Source organism: Actinia tenebrosa, unplaced genomic scaffold, assembly GCF_029948245.1.
Source record: "Actinia tenebrosa isolate PJP-AT-01 unplaced genomic scaffold, QUT_ActTen_1.0 PGA_scaffold6__47_contigs__length_16458017, whole genome shotgun sequence".
NCBI lineage: Eukaryota > Metazoa > Cnidaria > Anthozoa > Actiniaria > Actiniidae > Actinia > Actinia tenebrosa.
The window spans coordinates 7,136,086-7,155,945 of NW_028292583.1; the positions used below are offsets into that span (position 1 = coordinate 7,136,086).

Consider the following 19,860-nt stretch of genomic DNA (forward strand, 5'->3'; position numbering starts at 1 on the left):
AGACCGACAAGGTTGAGTAATTACGACAACAGCACGAATACTGGCGGTAACACAACATGAGTCATCCGAGTGAACTCCGAGTAATAACGACTCAGAACGACAGAGCCCGAGCGGAAGAGACCAAAGATGACGGAAAACTATCAAGATTTTAATGAAGATTTGCAATCATATTAATGAAAGCTTTAATCTAAGTTCAGATCCCAGTACAGACGTATATAATAACCATTTATATTCCAACCAAAATATAACCATTCTAACGTTAGTTTGAACTGGACTAACGTAAAGTATATTATTGCCTAAGAAAAACAGACGTATATGATTTATTATTTAGTAAATATTGAATATACTTTCTATATATTTATCCATCTTTATCAAGATCAACCAGTGTCTTGAAGGCAGATGAATACTATTGTGGACTACTCTAACTAACATCTAACTAATAACAGCAACAATTCGGAATTCCGCAATGAAAAAAATTTGGCGAAAGTTTAGATTTTTGTACGTGATTGTTGAAGATCTTTGTAATATACTGCGAGTTTGGATCCCGCAAAGGATCATGGTATTACGCAAAGAATTATGGGCTCAGATAAACGATGTAAAGAAATAAAACGAAGTTTATGTACTACATCTGCGACATTCTTACAAGAAATGAGACCACAATCTTGATGTCAGCGGTATGTTTTATTCCGACAGTCACGTGTTTTGGTGGTTTGAGTATACATTTCGTGTTTCTACGACCTTGGAGATAACTAGTCTTCTACGCAGCGGCTATTAGTGTCGCCACGCAACTCTTGGGGAATAGGTGTTGCGCGACGACACTAATAGCGGCTGCGTAGGAGACTAGGTGACGATTTGAAGGCTTCCGTCAAACAAGCATTTCCTAGCTCAGACAGTGGTAAAAAGTGTGATGGACAGAAGTCGCAGCAAAACAAGTGACAACGCGAAGCGTTGTGAGTTGTTTGGCTCGCAGAAATATGAAACGCAACTGGTTATAATCAAATATATATATATATTATACAGTCTAAAAATAGAAAAAATAATATAAATTAAAATTTTAGGGAAATATTATTGAAGAAAAAAAGAATAACTACGATCAAATAATACATGTATATACAAATAAAGTGAAAAGAATGATTTGTTGCTCATAATCAAAAAAAAAAAAAAAAAAAAAAAAAAAAATTACGCCAAGAAAAAACGTAGGCAGTTGAGTTGCCGAAAGTTCAAGGGTCCAGGGCTCCTACTGATAGCAGACGTTTCGTCTGAATTGCAAAATGGAGTTTTGTATCTTCTATGTACATGCCCATGCATACCAGAGGTTGTGGCAATCATCGGATACCAGTTCTTTTATCCTTATTTTGAATCCCTCCAAGAAACAAGCAAAAAAGCTACGAAACTTAAAACTGATGTGCTTTTAGGCGCCAAACAACCTAAGGAGAGTTACGTTTTTTTCATAGGGGGAGGGCTGAGGAGTTCAAGTAAACTTTTTAATGGTTGTAGCCCTCCTCCTTTCACTCGGTGCGAAATTAATGACCCTCATAATAAAAAGGCTTGAGCCACCAAAATTGTTTTAAATGTTTTCTGATGTACCTCCCCTCCCCAGCCATTCCCCAAATAAAAAACGTATCTCGCCTGACCAATTTCACGGTTTTGAGTCTTATACAGAATTTGATGAGCCCGAAATTATTATTTTCTATGACAAACAAGACCCGTGAGGACATGATACCTCAAAACACCCGCAAAACAAATAAATAAACTACACGACGACGTCACGCAGTAACAGTATAAATAACTAAACCAGGATCACGTGATCAAATGAACGTATTCGAAACCGTGAAATGTGAAACCTTACGAGTATTAGAAAGTGGTTAACATCTGAAAAAATCAATAAATACGCTGCAAATATTTTTTTTCTGCATCACCACTATTTTTGACTGGATATTAGGAGGTTTATCGCAACCATCCATACTGAAGACAAGAATGTGGTATACTATTAGAAGAAAGAAAAAAAAAAAAAAGAAATTATAGAAAAACGACAAAAGAATATCCATCATTAACAGAATAGCATCTTCATTCAACACTACACTGTACAACACCATCAGTAGATCAACACAGCATACAAACAATAATAACAACAACAATAGCAATATCAACGATGAAAATGAACAACAGAACGAGAAACAAACGAACGCCGTTTGGCAACTTTTGCGAATTCCGATTCCAAGAGAATCGGCGCGATATCTATCTCTAGCTTATATCTATATTCTAGTGTAATATAGTATACAATATAAGAAAAGTGAAATTGATGAATCGTTATGGTATTTTTTTGAATTATTAATTAATTTAAGTATCTATCGAGCTAATATAGGTTCCATTCAAATATCTTACAATTTATAAATGAAAAAAATTAAAATTAATTCATTAAAGGTTGCAGCCGACCAACTTTTGGTTGCCCTGTAACAGTTTCTAGGTAACCATGTATGTGCTGTCACAAACAGGATGACAAGAAACTGAAAAGACTTTCAAGAAGATGGCACAGATTCCATGATGGAAGAATGCCTTCCCAGGAGAGGTAACGTGTTCAAAGTACGGCACTTTATATGGAGAGCACCTTTTCCCGCAAGGTAGAGCCCTGTCACCCTACCCCAGTGCTTTCAATAGCATATCTCTCTAGGGGAGACAGGTAATCCTCATACGTTAAATGGAAGAGTTTATTTCCCCGGGCAAAAAAAAAAAAAAAAAAAAAAAAAAAAAAAGAAAAAGCCGTACGATTTATTGGAAAGCCATCTTTCCCCGAAGGAAATAAAATCCTCCGTTAGTCCCCGTAGAAGTAGAAAGCGCGTTCACAGTCGTACAGGAATGGCTTCTTCCATCTCCCATTAGAGATCAAAAGACCCTGCCATACTTCAGTTAGACTGTCGTAATACATATATATATATATATATATACGCTTACTTCCAGGGCTTGCCATAGATAATCCGTCTCCTACCAGTTAGAAGATACTGGTCTAGTTAGAAGGATCTCCATACGTCTGTTGTCTTGGTGGCATGTAGTAGGATTGTGTTGGCCTTGTGTTTGTTTTCTTGGATTTGACATTGTAGTAGACAGTGGTTATCGGTTGGGCTTTGTTGCCGTCTGCAGTAACCTCGACCATGTTGCCAGTGTGTGGGTATAATTCTGGAGAGAAAATATATTGGTATTAAACAATAACAACAACATCAATAGATTCACTAACCCATGAAGACAGTCATAACCCGTGAAAATTCAGACATAAGTACTGATAGTACAAATATATATTTCATATATATTCTCATACACACACATATATCTCTTATCGGGTCGATAAAGCCACCTAATATGTCCTTGAAGTCTCATATGAGACTTGGTAATTTAGTGGTTAGAGCATGGCCCCAGAATCGCCAGGGCATGGGTTCAAATCCCGTTCAAGACTTGGGTTTTTTTCTGAGTCTTGCAATAAGTTGCTTGATATACTGCGAGGATCAGCTCAATTTGATACATTACAACCGTCAGTACAAATATATATTTCATACACACATACATCTGTATGTGTTGGTTAGCGATATCAACACAAACGAAAATCCTTTATGTACCTTGGCCGTGGAGTTCTTTAACACCTCGAACAAACTGCATAGCTCCCCCGGGCGGCACAGGATAGTAAGTGGGTCTTGCAGCTGGATTATTAGCCTGACCCATAGGATCATAATGGATGATTTGAGGGTAAGGCTGTCTTAAGTCTTGGTAGTTCATCTGAGCAGGCTGCCATTGCATTCCTGGTGGGGGTTGTGGAAGACCTTGAGGAGTCATAGGTCCCTGATTGGGTATGTGCCCTTTTGGTCCCATTGGGAAAGGGGGCTGGGCTTGCATTTGGACCATGACTTGAGGTCTGGGTACCATTGCGACTTGGGCTGGCTGAGCATAGACTGGGACAGCTGTCATTGTGGTGGCAACTGGTAGGGACTGGGCATTAGAATCTGTCTGTTTAGGTGAAAAATAAACATAACCCTACAATTAATAATAATATTTGTGCAGTTAAATGGGAGTAAATAATGATAATAATAATAATAATAATAATATATACATTATTATACACGCATCTCAAAATCTCGATGCTTTACAATTCGTAAAATAGAGTAAAGTATGCATAGAACATCTACTGTATCGCATTTACAGGAATTGGTCTATGACATGCATGTATGGGAAGTACCATGGACCTACGACATGCATATATGGGAAGTACCATAGGCCTATGACATGCATGTATGAGAAGTACCATGGACCTATGACATGCATGTATGGGAAGTACCATGGACCTATGACATGCATGTATGGGAAGTACCATGGACCTATGACATGCATGTATGGGTAGTACCATGGACCTATGACATGCATGTATAGGGAAGTACCATGGACCTATGACATGCATGTATAGGGAAGTACAATGGACCTATGACATACATGTATGGGAAGTACCATGGACCTATGACATGCATGAATAGGGAAGTACCATGGACCTATGACATGCATGTATGGGTAGTACCATGGACCTATGACATACATGTATGGGAAGTACCATGGACCTATGACATGCATGTATGGGAAGTACCATGGGCCTATGACATGCATGTATAGGGAAGTACCATGGACCTATGACATGCATGTATGGGAAGTACCATGGACCTATGACATACATGTATGGGAAGTACCATGGACCTATGAAAGGCATGTATGGGAAGTACCATGGGCCTATGACATACATGTATGGGAAGTACCATGGGCCTATGACACATGTATGGGAAGTACCATGGACCTATGACACACATGTATGGGAAGTACCATGGATCTATGACATGCATGTATGGGAAGTACCATGGACCTATGACACACATGTATCTGAAGTACCATGGGCCTATGACATGCATGTATCTGAAGTACCATGGGCCTATGACATGCATGTATGGGAAGTACCATGGACCTATGACATGCATGTATGGGAAGTAACATGGGCCTATGACATGCATGTATGGGAAGTACCATGTACCTATGAAATGCATGTATCAGAAGCTTCAGTTCACTTACCCAGGTGATAATGGGGAACGGTCGCAGGGATGTGGTTGGTATCATTTCACATCCACCGTGGAAATCTTGGAAGGATACCATACACTGCTGACCATCAGGATGGATGTGTTCGATCTTGGCACTGTAGTACTAGAGTCAAAAAATAACAAACACGTTATATGACTTTTTTGACACCCCTTCACAGAATTATGCATACTAGACAACTACAAGGTAAGGTATTTGGCTTCAGTCAGTCAATCAATTCAGATCACATGTCATTCCCTTAAGTATCATTTTATGTGGTCTAAAATGGAAAGACAACTTCCAGGTCTGAAATGAAAGGCAGTCCCTTTAAAAGATATTTTTTTCAGACAGGATTTGTGTTCAAAGTTCTAATGGTTTTAGGTGGAAGTTAAATCAATTAAAACATTTTTTCAGTTTATTTTAGTGTTTTTTGTGAGCAGCTGGACAAGGAAATAGGTCAGAGTTTGTAAGTTTATGTGGGAAGCCTCAAAACCTTAAAGACATGAGCGTCAAGTTATTTTGGTAGAAAACCAGATAATGTCTTACCTGCCTGTCTCTACGTAATGCCAAACACTGTTCGCCTTTTTTCCATCGCATCTGAAGTAAAAACATACTTTTGTTCAAAGTTGAAATCCAATCAAAACAAGAAAAACTTGGTCTGCTATCCTACCTGATTGGAAGGGATAGGTGTCTGTAAATGAGGCTGTGAAGGAGGTGTGATGGGCTGAGTAACCATGACAGCCTGAGGGGGACCCATCTGAGTTGGCATTTGGTAGACAGGATACTGCTGTGGGGGTGGAGGTGGGGGAGGCGGTGTCTGCTGGTAGTTGAAGTCTTGCTGTTCGTACATTTGTTGTTGGTCTACATGATAGTGGGTGTGTTGGACACTAGGCTGGCTTGATATGTAACCACTTGGTGTCATCTGTGAGTCATATTGTCCCTGCTTTGGCCCAGTGCTCTGCTTTTGCTCTGCACTTGTATTGTAGTCCTCGCTCTGTTGTTGTTGTTTTTGACTTCCCTTCTGTCTTCGTGGTTGCTGCTGTTGTCTCTGGTGTATGTCATCGCTACTTTTACTCTGTGACGAATGGCCTGATTCAACACTGGGTGATTGACTGGATCGTCCATCGCCGCTGGATCCAGAACCAGGCGAACTAGTTTTCTCCCGATGTGAATCTCTTTCTATGGAAGATTTTCTGTCTCTGTCATGATGATACTGCTGATGATACTGTTGCTGCTGCTTCTTTTGTAATCTGGGTGGAAGGCTTTGGTTATATGACCTACCATCCTCATGCCTCCCCCTGGGACCTCTCCCTCTGCCCTGCCCACTTGACTGCTGCTGTCTTTGTTGGTATTGCCGCTGTCTGTTGTCTCGGAACTGTGTACTCAATTGTTCAGTATTCCGTCCATGTTTTTCACCATCTTTACTTCTGTCGTTACTTTTGGTCAGCTGTTTCTGTTCTTTTCCTGATTGGCTGGTAGGAGGCTCAGGTTTTACTTGCTTTGTGTTTTCAGATCGATCATTCTGCTGCTGTTGGGACTTTGTTGTTTGTTGGGATTCAGCGTTTTCATTAGGTGTATTCTCTTGAGCCAACTGGGCTTCCTGTGTAGAGTCACTAGCAGATGGCTGCTTTGGTTCATCTGGCTTGGTATCACTATTGTTGGATTCCTTTGGTGCTGGCGGCGGGGTAGAAGATTTGGGAGGAGCTGAAAAAAATATGTACTATAGTTACCTCTGGATACATAGTTGTAGTACTAGATTTAAAGGAAACAGTACTTTCTTTGTATTTGTAAACTACTGATACAGTCACGATATGGTAACAATATCCACTGAACTGATTACGAGGAACAAGAACTCCTGTTCACCCAATAAAATAAAGCAACACAGCACTTAAATATGCACATTTTTGTCTTGTACACTAAAACAGTTTGTTTCGTTTGCAGTAAAATGGTATCTTACAGTTACTGGCAATCTCTGTTGTTTAGACAAGCATGTTAACCTGGGTGACAGAGAACCTCACTATCATTCCAGTGCTCAGCGGAGGAGTAAGTTGCTGGACACCAACAAGTTGGTTCTCATGCTGAAACAGATCCCATCACCCACCAAGAAGCACTGGAATGAGAGAGCTTCTGCCCGGGACCCAGGGGGTAAGCATATCATAAGGTCATTGTAACATTTGCAGCAAAAGGAAACGAAACTTTACTCCTCGAAATGAAATATCAAATGTGCATTTCCCCTTTTTTTTAGAGGAAAGATGTAGTGTTCAAAACAAATAAAAAAAGTACTTAAAATTTTTGGGGGAAAACAAATTGCTGTGACGTCATTTCTATGTTTTATATTGCATAGAAAAAGAAATGGTTTTGATGTCATATCTATGATTCTATACTCTGAAAAGACATAGCTTTTCAGCCAATCAGAGCATGGGCTCGTGAAAATCCATTATATAAAGGTTTTTAAACTTACTTTTAATGGTCAACTTAACAAAGTCCCAAAGAGTTCCTGCATCAGATGGCTGCCTTGATCGATAATCATCTGAGTCGTCTTGCTCCATTGAGTTTGACCTTCCTCTTCCTGTCGAACAGTCATTAAATAACAGGTGCTTTAGTTCTTTCGAAGTCAATATGTACTTCAATATACATACCGCCTTTATTGATGATCAGAATGGTTTATACAGATTTATAAAATAGATTTTCAATTTTTTAGTTTTCTGTTACTTCCCACATACATTAATATAGTACCAAATGCACAACCAATAAAACTTACCGAATCCATCCTTTCTTCCTCCTCTTCCACCACGTGAGCTGCCCCTCCCTCCTTGACCACCTCTTCCCAATCCCTCGTGACCAAGCCTGTTTCCTTGTCCTTCAAATGAATGTCTACTACCACCATCACTGCTTTGTCTATCTTTACTATCACGTGACTGTGATTCCCCCGTTCCATTCTCCCTGGCATTCCCTGATGCCATATTACTTGTCTTCTGGTGGGCTGTATTGTCAACTGTCCGACCACTTTGGGATGGTTTTTCAGCCTTGTCTGTTCTGTTATGATCAGTTCTTCTAGGATTATTTCTATCTCCAATTCGTGAGTCCCCTGATTGGCTGTTTTCATAGTTTCTGTTCCCCCCCTTGTATTCCCTATTACCCCGGTTGTCTTTCTGACTTGATCGACTGTCTGATGAGAACTTGCCATATGATTTATCTTGATTGTACCGTCTGTCTCCTCTGAATGATTCCCCCCTTGGACCCCCACCCCATGAGTCTCCTCGTCTTCCCCTCTGATCTCCCCTGTCATCTCTTCTGCTGCCTGTATCTGTGTGTCTGTCACCATCTTTTTCCTGGTTTCTGTCTTTTCCTCTTTTGTTATTGTTGTACATATCGTGTTGGGTTTCAGGTTTGTTTCTGTCTGGTTGTTTTATATTCAACTCGTTTTCCATTCCATGACCATTCGAAACAGAAGTACCTGGAGAAAACACACAGACCCATTCAACTTGGGAGTAAATTTTACCATTTCAAACCACATGTCACTCTCTTGTTTACATTTTTTTATGATTTTCCATAGTTAACTATCTAGATGTATACTAAAAATGCTTGAGAAGGTAAGAATCACATCCCAAGAGAATAATTTACTTTTTTTACACAGACATCTTTACTGCGGGCATAATATTTTCCCAATCTAGACCATTTGTCATTCTCAAGCATAATATTCTTTAATTCAGTTGTATCCACGTGAAACAGTTAAACAAAGAAATAATACTCTACGGAATAACATTATTCCTAAGCTAAAGAGGTTTATAAGAAAATGTTTTAAAAGCTATATGGAGAGACATCATCATCATGCAAATCTTTAGCATCACCATCAAAATCAGCATCATCATTGGCATCACCCTTAAAATTGGCATCATCAACAGCAGAACATGTTCATCAGCAGTCGCATCTTCATCATCAGCATCTTCATTTTTTAACATCATCAGCATATTCATCATAATAATAAATTATTATTAGCGGCATCATCATTATCATCACCTTCATCCTCATCATTACTTTCATAATCATGATCATCATCCTCAGCAGCATTATTTTCTATCACCACCACCAACATAATGATGATCATCTTTAGTACTCTTTTACCAGTACATACGTACCTTTACTGTTCCCTTTAGATTCTTGAGGTTTGGCTTGGTTGAAGGGCACAAAAGGGGGTGGTCCATCTTCACCATTGGCTGTAGTACGAGAATGCTTGGCCAAGGACTGAAAAATAACATATGTCAAATATAAAAATCAGTGTATATTTGAATTAAGAAGAAGCAAAGATCACCCCTCCATATGACCCCCCCCCCCCCCCCCCCATACTGTTTTTCATACTCTTGGAAAACTGGTCTCATTTTCATGCTAGTCTTATTGAATAAGGTCAGTTATACACTCACATAAAGAAAATAAGCTTATTTACAGTAATTTACCTTATTAAGTTTCCATTTGCTGACAAGACTTTCAACCTCCCCTCCAAGGACTTTGATGTTGTTGTTGTCGAGTAGTAACACTCCATTTTCTACAGGAACATTTCCTATGAGACAAATCTTGGTACCAGGAGGGGTAGACAAACTGTTAGGAAAACAAGGCATTAGTATGAAAAATAGGGTGATGGAAATTATTCTGAATTATCGAAGGACAAGAGAAAAGTCACGAGCACAAGTAAGCCAGCAAGGAAACAACCAATGCTAGCAATAGCCATTTTTGGCTTGGGGATAATGCTTTCCTATTTCGGACCACATGTCATTCCCTAGAGTATCATTTCTTTGTTTAACGAATGCACAATAAGACACATGAATATGGAAACAACTTAAACAAAGAATCTTACTCTCAAGAGAATGAAATATGGTCTGAAATGGGAAACTATGATGCTCAAGCTGAAAAAGGCATAACTTTGTGTAAGAATATTGTAAAATTTTGCTGTTGTGAAAAATTAGTTTCCGGTGGATTGGACATCAATCAAAGCATTTCTGTTTTTCGGAACAAGTACAGTAAAATCAATGCACATCTCTTTGGAATACCTTGGAAACACTTTGATTGACATACATTAAAACCTAAATTGTAACAAAGGGCTGATAGTGAAAGTGCAAGCTAGCAAATAGAATGTAAGGCCCTGGCTAAGCAAGGAAACATGTTTCCCAGTTGCTGCGTGCAACAAATTTTGCTTCCAAGATGCAAAAAATGTTTTTGCTGTGCAGCAGAAACATTTCATGTTTCCAAGACGCAAGGAAACAATGTTTCCCAATGTTTCCTAGTTTAGCCACGAAAGTCAACATTCTAAAAGTTCGTTACTTAGCAATGCTAGCTCTATCTTGAAAGTGCGCATGCGCTAACCAAATTTGAGTAAACATGTTTCCCAATGTTTCCTGACAGTTTTGCCACCTTAGGAAACATTTAGGGAAACATGTTTCCTCAATTAGCCAGGGCCTAATAATGTCAAACATAAAAAAAGCTTTCGCAACTTGAACTCTTTATACTGCAACACAAAATGCACAAGAAATAGATGCTGGTGACATGGCTCTTATTCGCACCCATAATGATGCATAGTATAACAAAATTATTAATAACAGTTGACAATGAAATACATGTAAAAAAAGAAATTTCCAAGTACCTGATATCAGAGATAGTAGAAAATTCAATTCCTTGACAGTTCATAGAACCATCCGTAAGATAGAATTTCAGTAATCTTGGAGCATGAGTAGATTCTTCATTCGATTTAGGAGCAGAAACATTTCGTAGTTTCTGAATCTGTAGGACCCCAGGACCTTTAATCTAGAAAAAAATATCAGTGATATAAGAACAACAGCTAATCCTTATCACCCTTTGACACCTTTTAAAATGATTCTGTATTTAGACATATTTCTGGCTCTCTTGTTACCAGACAAAATGTATGTTCAGCCACTGTTATCAATAAATTTATCTTCAAATCAAAAATACTAAAACATTTCAAGAAATCTTACCAAGGAATTTTATACAGTTTTTGTAGTTACTTACAAATTCTATTTTTCCCTTGTGTAAATCTTCTGGTAGAAATTTAGTTCCATATAATTTTAAGTCCAACTGTGTGAGCAAAAGAGAAAAGTTTTAAAATAATTTTAAATAAAATCAAGCCCGTGTAAAAAAAATTTCATGATTTGTAAGTTTAAGGTTACTGAAATGACTAGGTCAAGAGTTTGACCAGACTACACAACAAGATAAGAGATTTTAAATCTAATGACTAATAATGCCACAGCCACTTACAATACTAACTTCACGTAAATACTTTTGGTCAAGCACAAAATCATTGGACACTAGATTTTCAATTTCCTTGAGAACAGAAAACATAAATCATATCTTTCTATAGGTATATAAAGAAATCAATATCAAAGTTTTGCTGCATTATTAACCAATACCAGTTTCTTGCGAATGTGGTATATTCCAGTTTTATTGACTACTTTTCAATATGTATACATTGCACATATTATAACTTAGAATGCATGCAAAATTAGCCAATTCATATTTAACTTCCTTCTAGTAAATATTGATATAGCTATAAAAAGATAAGGAGATTTCAATTTCTCAAGCATAAAATATAATTTGACTTGCCAATAACGATTTTTTCATTGTTTTGACATATCAAAAACGTATCTTATTGACTTATTACCAAAAAGGAAAAATCAACTTGAGTCCAAATACAAATAAATAAGCAGAAAGTTGAGGAATTTCCAATTACATATAACTATATTCATTTTGAATAAAAATTACAAAATAGACTTGATTAGTTTTAATTCCTTTAATCTTCCCTTAAAGGTAACCAAAACCTAAAAGATCTATATACTGATATAAGTACTTTGAGTAATTTTGAGGTAAAATAAGTAAGCACTCAATTTCAAACTGTATTTAATTATATAACTCTGTTTTGTTAGTTTACACTCATAATTCATTGTTGTGTTCTTTTGTTTAAGGCATTATCAAATTAAATCTGCATGTATTTATAAAAATGTTAAAATCACTTACAGATAGATAGAGCTCAAGAACAGTGCTTATTAAGAGTTGCTCAGTTTTTACTATTTACAAAAGCTTTGGTTCTACAAATCAACAGATAAGTGTTTACAAAAACTAAATTATAACCCAGCCCTTATCTTGAAAATTTCACAATATTTGCATGAATCCAGTGACATAATTGGCTCCCCTGAGACCACAAGATATTGTAGAACATACAACATATTCTGTCATATAAATGTCAAAATAAAATGGAAAATCTCCTAGTGGAAATGTTGTTCAGTCTAAATGACAATGTCAGTACATGACAAACAGTATTCACACGACCTGAAGATTACGGGTTGTGAGGGAAGGGCAGAAATAATCTTGAAGGATTTCCTTTGATGGAAAGAAGGTGGAAGCAAATTTAAACATATTTGAGAGTACTGCTATAAATAAAGCACTTAGGTTAGCACAGTAATTTTTCATACCAAGAGAGGCAAACACAAAGAAGTCGTTGTAAGATGTACAATTGTACAAACGGTAATAAATAATTTGACAAGAGTCACAATTTATATGGCAGCGTGTCATTTAAAACAATCAAGGAAAGAATGGTCGTAGAGATGGGATCTGTGAAATCAAACAATTCAGTTCTTTGGTTTTGCCGGGTTTATTTTGATTTTAGTTATTCAAAAACGCTGATTGGGAACGCCGATATTTCAGGTGCCGCAAGAAAGACAACGCAGCTCTCGAACGGGAGGAAAAAAACCTGTTAGCACTTTAACTATTTATCAAGGTAAAACTAGGCCCTTGGCACTAACATCCGGAATTCCTTCACAGTCTTGTAGAGCACCGATAAAGGAAATAACCAAATTGGTAGATTAACAAAAGAAATTAGAACGCTCTAGAGGTCGAACTTACTTCGTCGGAGGGTAATTCACGAGAAGCCAGACTTATTAAACTTTAACATGGTCATATTTAATGAATGGGAAAGAAGGTCTTTGAATGACAAGTAAACTCGCATCGATCCTACGCCTCCTGTCTATGAATAGCCAACTTGCAATCCCTTCTCTTGGGCTAGAATTGAAGCACCACAAAGCTGAGGATTTCCTAATTATATTGGTCTAAAAACCCTGTCCTGTTCGATCTGCAGATTTTGTTATTTTGCGATATACAACGTTGTCGTCACTTACATTCGTAGCAGCCTTGAGACATTCTGATGTCGTGGGATTTTCCTTCGTGCACGCTTTCTTGCATTCGGCAATGCCTTCACTTGAGAGAAACCTTTGAGGTAAAAGAACAGAAGACTTATAACGACACCAACTTCTCCGTGGCAAAATAAAATTAATCAAAATATCTAATAAATCGAATAAATTCTGCGCAAAACAAAAGCTACACACTGACGAGCCACGCGGGATACAATTTTTAAATTTGGTAAGAACTGGTAGAAGAAGCTTAGAGGATTAAAATCGACTCGACCTTCCCCATCTAGGATAAAAGCACTAGGTGTCAAGATGTTTTTGGTGATTGTTTAAACGGGATAAAGATGAGAATTACCATCCATTTTCTTTCAAGTTTCCCTCCATGCCACGACGAATTCTTGCACTCAAGAACTGTACTATCAAATACCGCTGACCAATACCTGCAGGACACCGCGGACCACGCTCCAGATTTTCTCGCCTCAGGCTACCTCGGATTGCCTACATTACATTTCCGGTTAAGTGCTGACGTTAGCATTTAAATCTACGATAACGTATTTCCGGATCGACTCGGAGTAAACCATAAACGACTCAAAATTGATCTATTACATACGTTGATGTAATAATAACTGCAAAATTATCCTGTGATAAATAGGAAAGTTGAAGAAAATGATAGTTTACAATGCTGTAATTTGTGACCGGAAGTCGTTGTGAATTTGAATGATGTCATGTTTTCAGTGTTCAGTGTTCCCATAGCAACTGCAGACGATGTCCGAGAGGATGAAATATTGCGCGGCTCATAGTTAACAAGATGGCGGAGTACAAGGGACGGGAATGCGCAGGGGAAGATTTCGATGAAAGAAATCATGTTGATGGCTTGAAGAGAGAGCATTTTCTAAAACCGGACTCTGACCAAATAGACTTGAATTTACTCTTGAAAGCAGTTTTAGATATAAGCGAAAAGCTGGACCGCGACAAAGAGAAGGAAAATTATGGAGACCGAGAAAAACCGTCAACTTCGACACAACACGAAACGACAAGCTTTAAGGAAGGGACGGTTGAATTTGACAGACACTCTTTGGCTTCATCTTCGAGATCAAGGCCTAGAAGTAACTATCGATATAGTGGCCCACGGAGAGCAGCTCCCCCTGAACGCAAAAACCTGTCTTTCAGCAATAACAAAGTGATGGATATTGATAGAGAAAACCAAAGACTTTTGCAAAAGATAACGAGTTCAAGGGTACGACCCAAATCGGCAGTTGCTTCATCAAAGAAAACTTTTGTAGAACCAATGCGAGTACAGACTGCTGCTGAAGTTAACAGAACGCGATTTCAAAAGCGAGTTGATGAAGATAACCAAGTAAGTCTCGTACTTAATTACTAGAAGGAAACTAGAAACAGCTGAAGATGTAGATTTGTAAAATTATTATTCATAGACATCTACACTTCCATCCTTAATATTTTCCCAAAATTTTATTTAATTTAACTTGATAGGATCTTTATTAAAAGTACAGTGTTTTATGCATAAACACTCCATGATAGAAACTATGGCTACTTGGGCGGAATTAAATATTTACCTTTCAAGCACTCGAGCCAGAATGAAGCGTTTTATAGTATGCCTATAATTGATTAAATATTGATCTAATCTTTCTTTAACATTTTGATAGTGATAATTAGCGCATTGTTCATCGAAAGCACATCATTTTATAGGTTTAAAGATTTAGGATGATGCATTAGATCTTAATTGGCTACCTCAGAGGAGACCAAAAATGTTGGAAAGTTTGGTGCTTTAGCATACCATACAGATAAGTCTTACATGTAATAGGAAATTTTTGAGTAGGGAAAATGACTACAATTTGACAAAACTCATGGTACAGATATGTGAAGGGCTATGATGATAATAGGTGAGGTCCGAAAAATGGAATATGTTGGGATATTGTCATGGGCGGATCTAGAACTTTGATTAGAGAGTCTGCAGAAAATGCACCCTATTAACAATTATTTGCATCTGTTTTAACTTGTGCATACATGAAGGGTAGTGGCGAGTTATTGTGGAGGTCTAAAATATGCAAATGTCTCACTCACTCACTCACTCACTCACCTAGCTTTACATAAGAATGTCAAGTGTGCTGTGTTTGCCAAAATCAAAGACAAAATAAAAAATAAAAAATTGTTACACAAAAGCTTATTTGTCAAAGGTAAACTTTCTAGTGTCACTGAAGAAAATCCATGGTTATGGATCAAAATGTCTGTAAAAATATTTCAAAAATTTTATGTCAGAGACAAACATTTCAAGTATAATCTGTTCCTGTTTTCCTTTCCCCTGTTTATTGAATGTATACAAGCCAAAGTATCTGCATCTGCTGCACTTACTCTTATGACAGTTTATCTCCTGTACTTCTGATATTATGTCTGACATAAATACCAGTACATTGGAGACTCCCTAATAAACTATACCTTTCTTTGTTCTAGAAATTCCTTCAAAGACTTCAGTCAGTAAAACCAACTAAATCCTTAAGCAAAGAATATTTATCCAAAGAAGCTGATGCCCAAAAAAATTACATGACATCAAGAGCTCGGCCATCCAGTGCAGGAAGCACAATATCAAGAAGATCACGAATGACACATGCAGGCAGTGCATCAAGTCTTATGAGCTCTGACTCTGCAAGTGTTGCTAGTTCTAGGGTCTCAAGAGCCTCAAGTGCATCTCGGCGATCAAGAAAGAGAAAAGAGTTTCCTAAACCTGTTTGGGAGCCTGGATGGTAATGGAAAACAAAAAAGTTATTAAAATTCATTCTAATAATTTCATTTCTTTCATGCGAGATAAAATAATATGTTAAAGGTGAAAAACAAGGCTGGCTATCAGATAATTGTAAATGGGCTCTAGTTTGTATGTAGACATAGGATGCATACAGGAGTATACACCTAATTGAAAAGGATTTTGGGTACTGCGAAATGTGTATTATATTTGCATATAGACATGTAAAAATGCACAGTAGAGCAAAGTCGGTCGACCTAGATTAACAACATGCCAAAGCCATGATGCATAAAATGTGCACAGGAAGGGAAAACTGCAATAACCATGAAATTAACATAATAAATTGTTTGTCTTCCCATGCTCCCCTTTGGTCTTAGCTTTGATGATATAACCTTTTTTGAACCCACCAACATTTTTTCAATTAGATGTATACTATCCAATACCTTAAGCACTAAAGCTGGTTGAAAAAAATTATTTATAATATTATTAATATACAGTCAATGTCATTAATGTGTCCACCCAAAAAAGACATTTACACATTTAGACATTTAGACTAAAAGAAATATCATGTGTTTCCTCGAAGGTTTTGGCATACAACAAATGCTGAAGTACCATTCTCCATCTTAAATCCTCACGAAATGGTTGGGGCATTCTGGATTTTCGATTCACGAGTTGAATTTTACATTTAAAGTTCAGGCTCACTTTAGTCTAAATGTCTAAATGTGTAAATGTCTTTTTTCTGGACAACGTTAATGACATTGACTGTATATATAATTATGGATTTTGAATATTTTCCTGTGAAAAAGAGTTTGTAAAGATTGGTTAGAGTTAAATATGTCAATGTAAATCACATCATAGCAGTCTGCAATCTTCTTTTATGAAGTAATGTAGTAAATTGAAATAGGTTTGTCATAAAAGCCTACACTTATTTTTATGTTTTCTAGTATTACGAAATTGCAGAATCATAATGGTGTTCAAACTTACAAGCCTATCCATATTTTTACAATAACTTACAAATTTCTCCTACGCTGATTCATTATTTTTTATCTTCAATAAGAGGACAGACAGTTAAAGCTGATGTCAACGAGTTCAGACATCATGCAAAAGAATGAGCTTTTATGCAAAAAAACTGAACTTTTTTTCATGCGATTCCAAAAAAATGGAAAGAAAAATAATCACAATAGCTTGGAATAGCATGTTAAAATTTTTTAAAACTGTAGTAGAACATTCGTTGGATACATCTCTTGTCTCCCAGCAAAGGTTTTCTTACACAATTCATACTTTTCAAGAATGATGTTTGTGAGTTTTTAAACTTATTTCTTTCAAACTTCACAGTTATATTTATTTTAACTTGCTTTTTCCAGCTATTGCAATTACTTTTCGGTTTTTAATTTTAAAATGCCTTTCAAATTGTCATCTAAATTTTTTTTAATTACTTAGGATTATACAAAGTAAGTATAGCGTCACTGCGATGGATATATGACATTTTTTGAAATAACAATAGTCAAGTTTTACTAGGCACAACACCTGCAAGTTTTCTGGACATGCGCAGTATGTTTTTCTCCAGTACTGTTCAGTGTCACGTCGAAAACGTCTCGGAAGGGGTAGAGTCGAAGTAATCAGAAATGAAAGGCGGTATGAGTGCATCTTCAAACGCCTTACTTCAGTTTCTCATACCAGGCCGTACAACACGACATACAGTATAGGCGAGCTGCGTTTCCCTTTTTTTCATGCATTCATTGTTTCGTTAGTTTTATCTGTATTTTCAAGGCCGTTTCCATTTCCCCGAAAAACTGTCCAACTTCGGTAACAGCAACATCCATTCGACCTAACTTCATTTCGAGTACTTCTTTCCACGCACACTCTTCTCTTTCTACAGCAACAAGCGAAAAGAGACTTGATTCCTTGGCGAAATGGTTTCGAATGAAGACTATAGATGATCGGGTTTATCGTTGTACTAAAAAGAGGAAACAATATGCAGACTTTTTTTACACCTTCGGTTACTTGGTCCGATAGGATTACAAATAAAGGCAGCCAACAAAGATAAAAGGTTACAGTTACAGTCAATAAAAGTTTGGTCAGTTTACGGCGCGCTTTGAGGATTCCTGTGTTGGTTCCTTGTTGAGAAACAGGTTTGAACCAAACGCTGTAAATGATCCGACCATAAAAATACCCCATGAATGAAGCTGGTACAGCGGTGCATGAGATGACCAAAAATAACTCGTATCCAAACGGAATCATGGTATCAATAGATTCTTGCAAAGAATCACTGCTGTTAAACCGTGTGACACTGCTATTCAACAATACAGTAAAGTTGGACGTCGTATTTCCTTGAAACTGGTAGCCTTGATGAAACAACTGTTTTGGCCCCGGAAATAGACGCTGCATTACATATCCTGCAATTCCAAATAGAGCATCAAGAATCCACATGATTATAAGCACATTACGCAACTTTTTTTTTGTAACATGAGCTCTATGGTAGAAAGGCTTTACTATTGCAAGATATCTTTCTGTTGCGATGGCCACAAGTGTCCAGGAGCTCAAAAGGGCATGATAATAAAACTCGAGTCCATAGCTGCGTTTGCCTGAGCTGGAAGACTCACTTTTTACATTCGATTCGCTTTCGCCGTAAAGATTTGAAAATCCATACCCCAATGCAAGCACGAAACCAAAAGCTAGATCTGAATATGCCAAGTTATTTATCAAGTATGTCGTAGGACCTTGAAGGGATTTGACCTTGGAAATTGTAAGTAAAACCAATGAATTTCCCGTCAGATTCATCACAAGGAAAACAAAACGAATTGCATTAAGAAAGATATAAAAGACTTCCATAGCCTGAATAAAATGCGAATCAAATAAAATCTTGGCTTCCAAAAGCTAAAATTTCAACTCCAAAAGCAGCGTACTAGTACTGTTACAAGAGTTTTTGGCACTAGAAGAGAGCTGCTCCCGTAGCTATTGGTCACTTCAGTGGAAAACCGAACGACTCAATTATGACTTTAGCAAAAAAAATCCTATTTCACGATTTTATTGAAATTTGCGATGACAGTACAAAAGTGTTGATAAAGCCATTTATTGATGAAGCCGCAGCGACACTAAATTAAATTTTATTTGTTTGTTCTATAATATACACTACAGGAAGCAAGATATATATTGGCGGGAAACGACGCGTCTGGTCATCCCCGAAACACTTGTAATGTCATTCATTTTTATTTGTTGATATTCTTGTGTTAGCCTTGGGTTTCATTACCTTTACAAGACAAACTGACAGTCCTGTGAAAATCTCCCCGCACGAACACTCCGGTCGTGACACTGCATGGCAAGTCATATTGCACGAGAATTTACTCACGTCAATCAAATCAGTGCGCACAAACACGGCATGGACACAGTGAGGACACGGTCATGCCAAGGTCACAGAACCAAAAGATCATAATCACATCGTAAGAGGAGAGAAACGCCCTTCAAAATTCTAGAAACATTACAGACACGGTAAGGCATATATGGCACCGACGCGCGTTTTCTCAGTCATTCGAAAACTCAGTGCTACAGTCTAAGCACTTACTGTCAATCAGTGTTGAGATGGCCTGGAGTTTCATTATATCTTACGAGACAAAATAAGTTTATGAAAGAGAGACCAAATGAGTAATTACTGTCAATTTTTACCGAAAAGAGAAATAAATGAAATTTGTAAATTTCCGAAATGCAAACCATACGGCTTACCGTCTACTTCAGTTTTAAAATATCTATCAATCAAAAACTAATTAGCTTATAAAATTTTAAAATCAAATATAGGTTTCGTGACTGCTTCGAAGAGCAAATTGA

At 37.4% G+C, this 19,860-nt stretch overlaps 3 protein-coding genes across 3 annotated transcripts; 1 reads left to right on the forward strand and 2 right to left on the reverse strand.

The window, feature by feature from the left end:
* Positions 1-662: 662 nt before the first annotated feature.
* On the reverse strand, positions 663-13,689 carry LOC116291509 (uncharacterized). The gene is made up of 13 exons (XM_031698679.2): positions 13,639-13,689; positions 13,275-13,365; positions 11,116-11,181; positions 10,733-10,893; positions 9,552-9,693; positions 9,237-9,342; positions 7,859-8,554; positions 7,559-7,666; positions 5,768-6,801; positions 5,644-5,694; positions 5,095-5,223; positions 3,609-3,993; positions 663-3,174 (listed from the first exon to the last, which is right to left on the reverse strand). Exons 1-13 carry the CDS (start codon positions 13,665-13,667, stop codon positions 3,005-3,007), a joined length of 3,168 nt encoding a protein of 1,055 aa, XP_031554539.1. The 5' UTR covers positions 13,668-13,689; the 3' UTR covers positions 663-3,004.
* A 381-nt stretch (positions 13,690-14,070) lies between these two features.
* Positions 14,071-16,972, forward strand: LOC116291526 (uncharacterized). Its single transcript, XM_031698699.2, has 2 exons — positions 14,071-14,640; positions 15,753-16,972. The coding sequence occupies exons 1-2, from the start codon at positions 14,092-14,094 to the stop codon at positions 16,044-16,046; spliced, it is 843 nt and encodes a 280-aa protein (XP_031554559.2). The 5' UTR covers positions 14,071-14,091; the 3' UTR covers positions 16,047-16,972.
* A 575-nt stretch (positions 16,973-17,547) lies between these two features.
* LOC148905965 (rhodopsin, GQ-coupled-like) lies at positions 17,548-18,819 on the reverse strand. Its single transcript, XM_089038942.1, has one exon. It carries the CDS (start codon positions 18,817-18,819, stop codon positions 17,767-17,769), a length of 1,053 nt encoding a protein of 350 aa, XP_088895068.1. The 3' UTR covers positions 17,548-17,766.
* Positions 18,820-19,860: the final 1,041 nt, after the last annotated feature.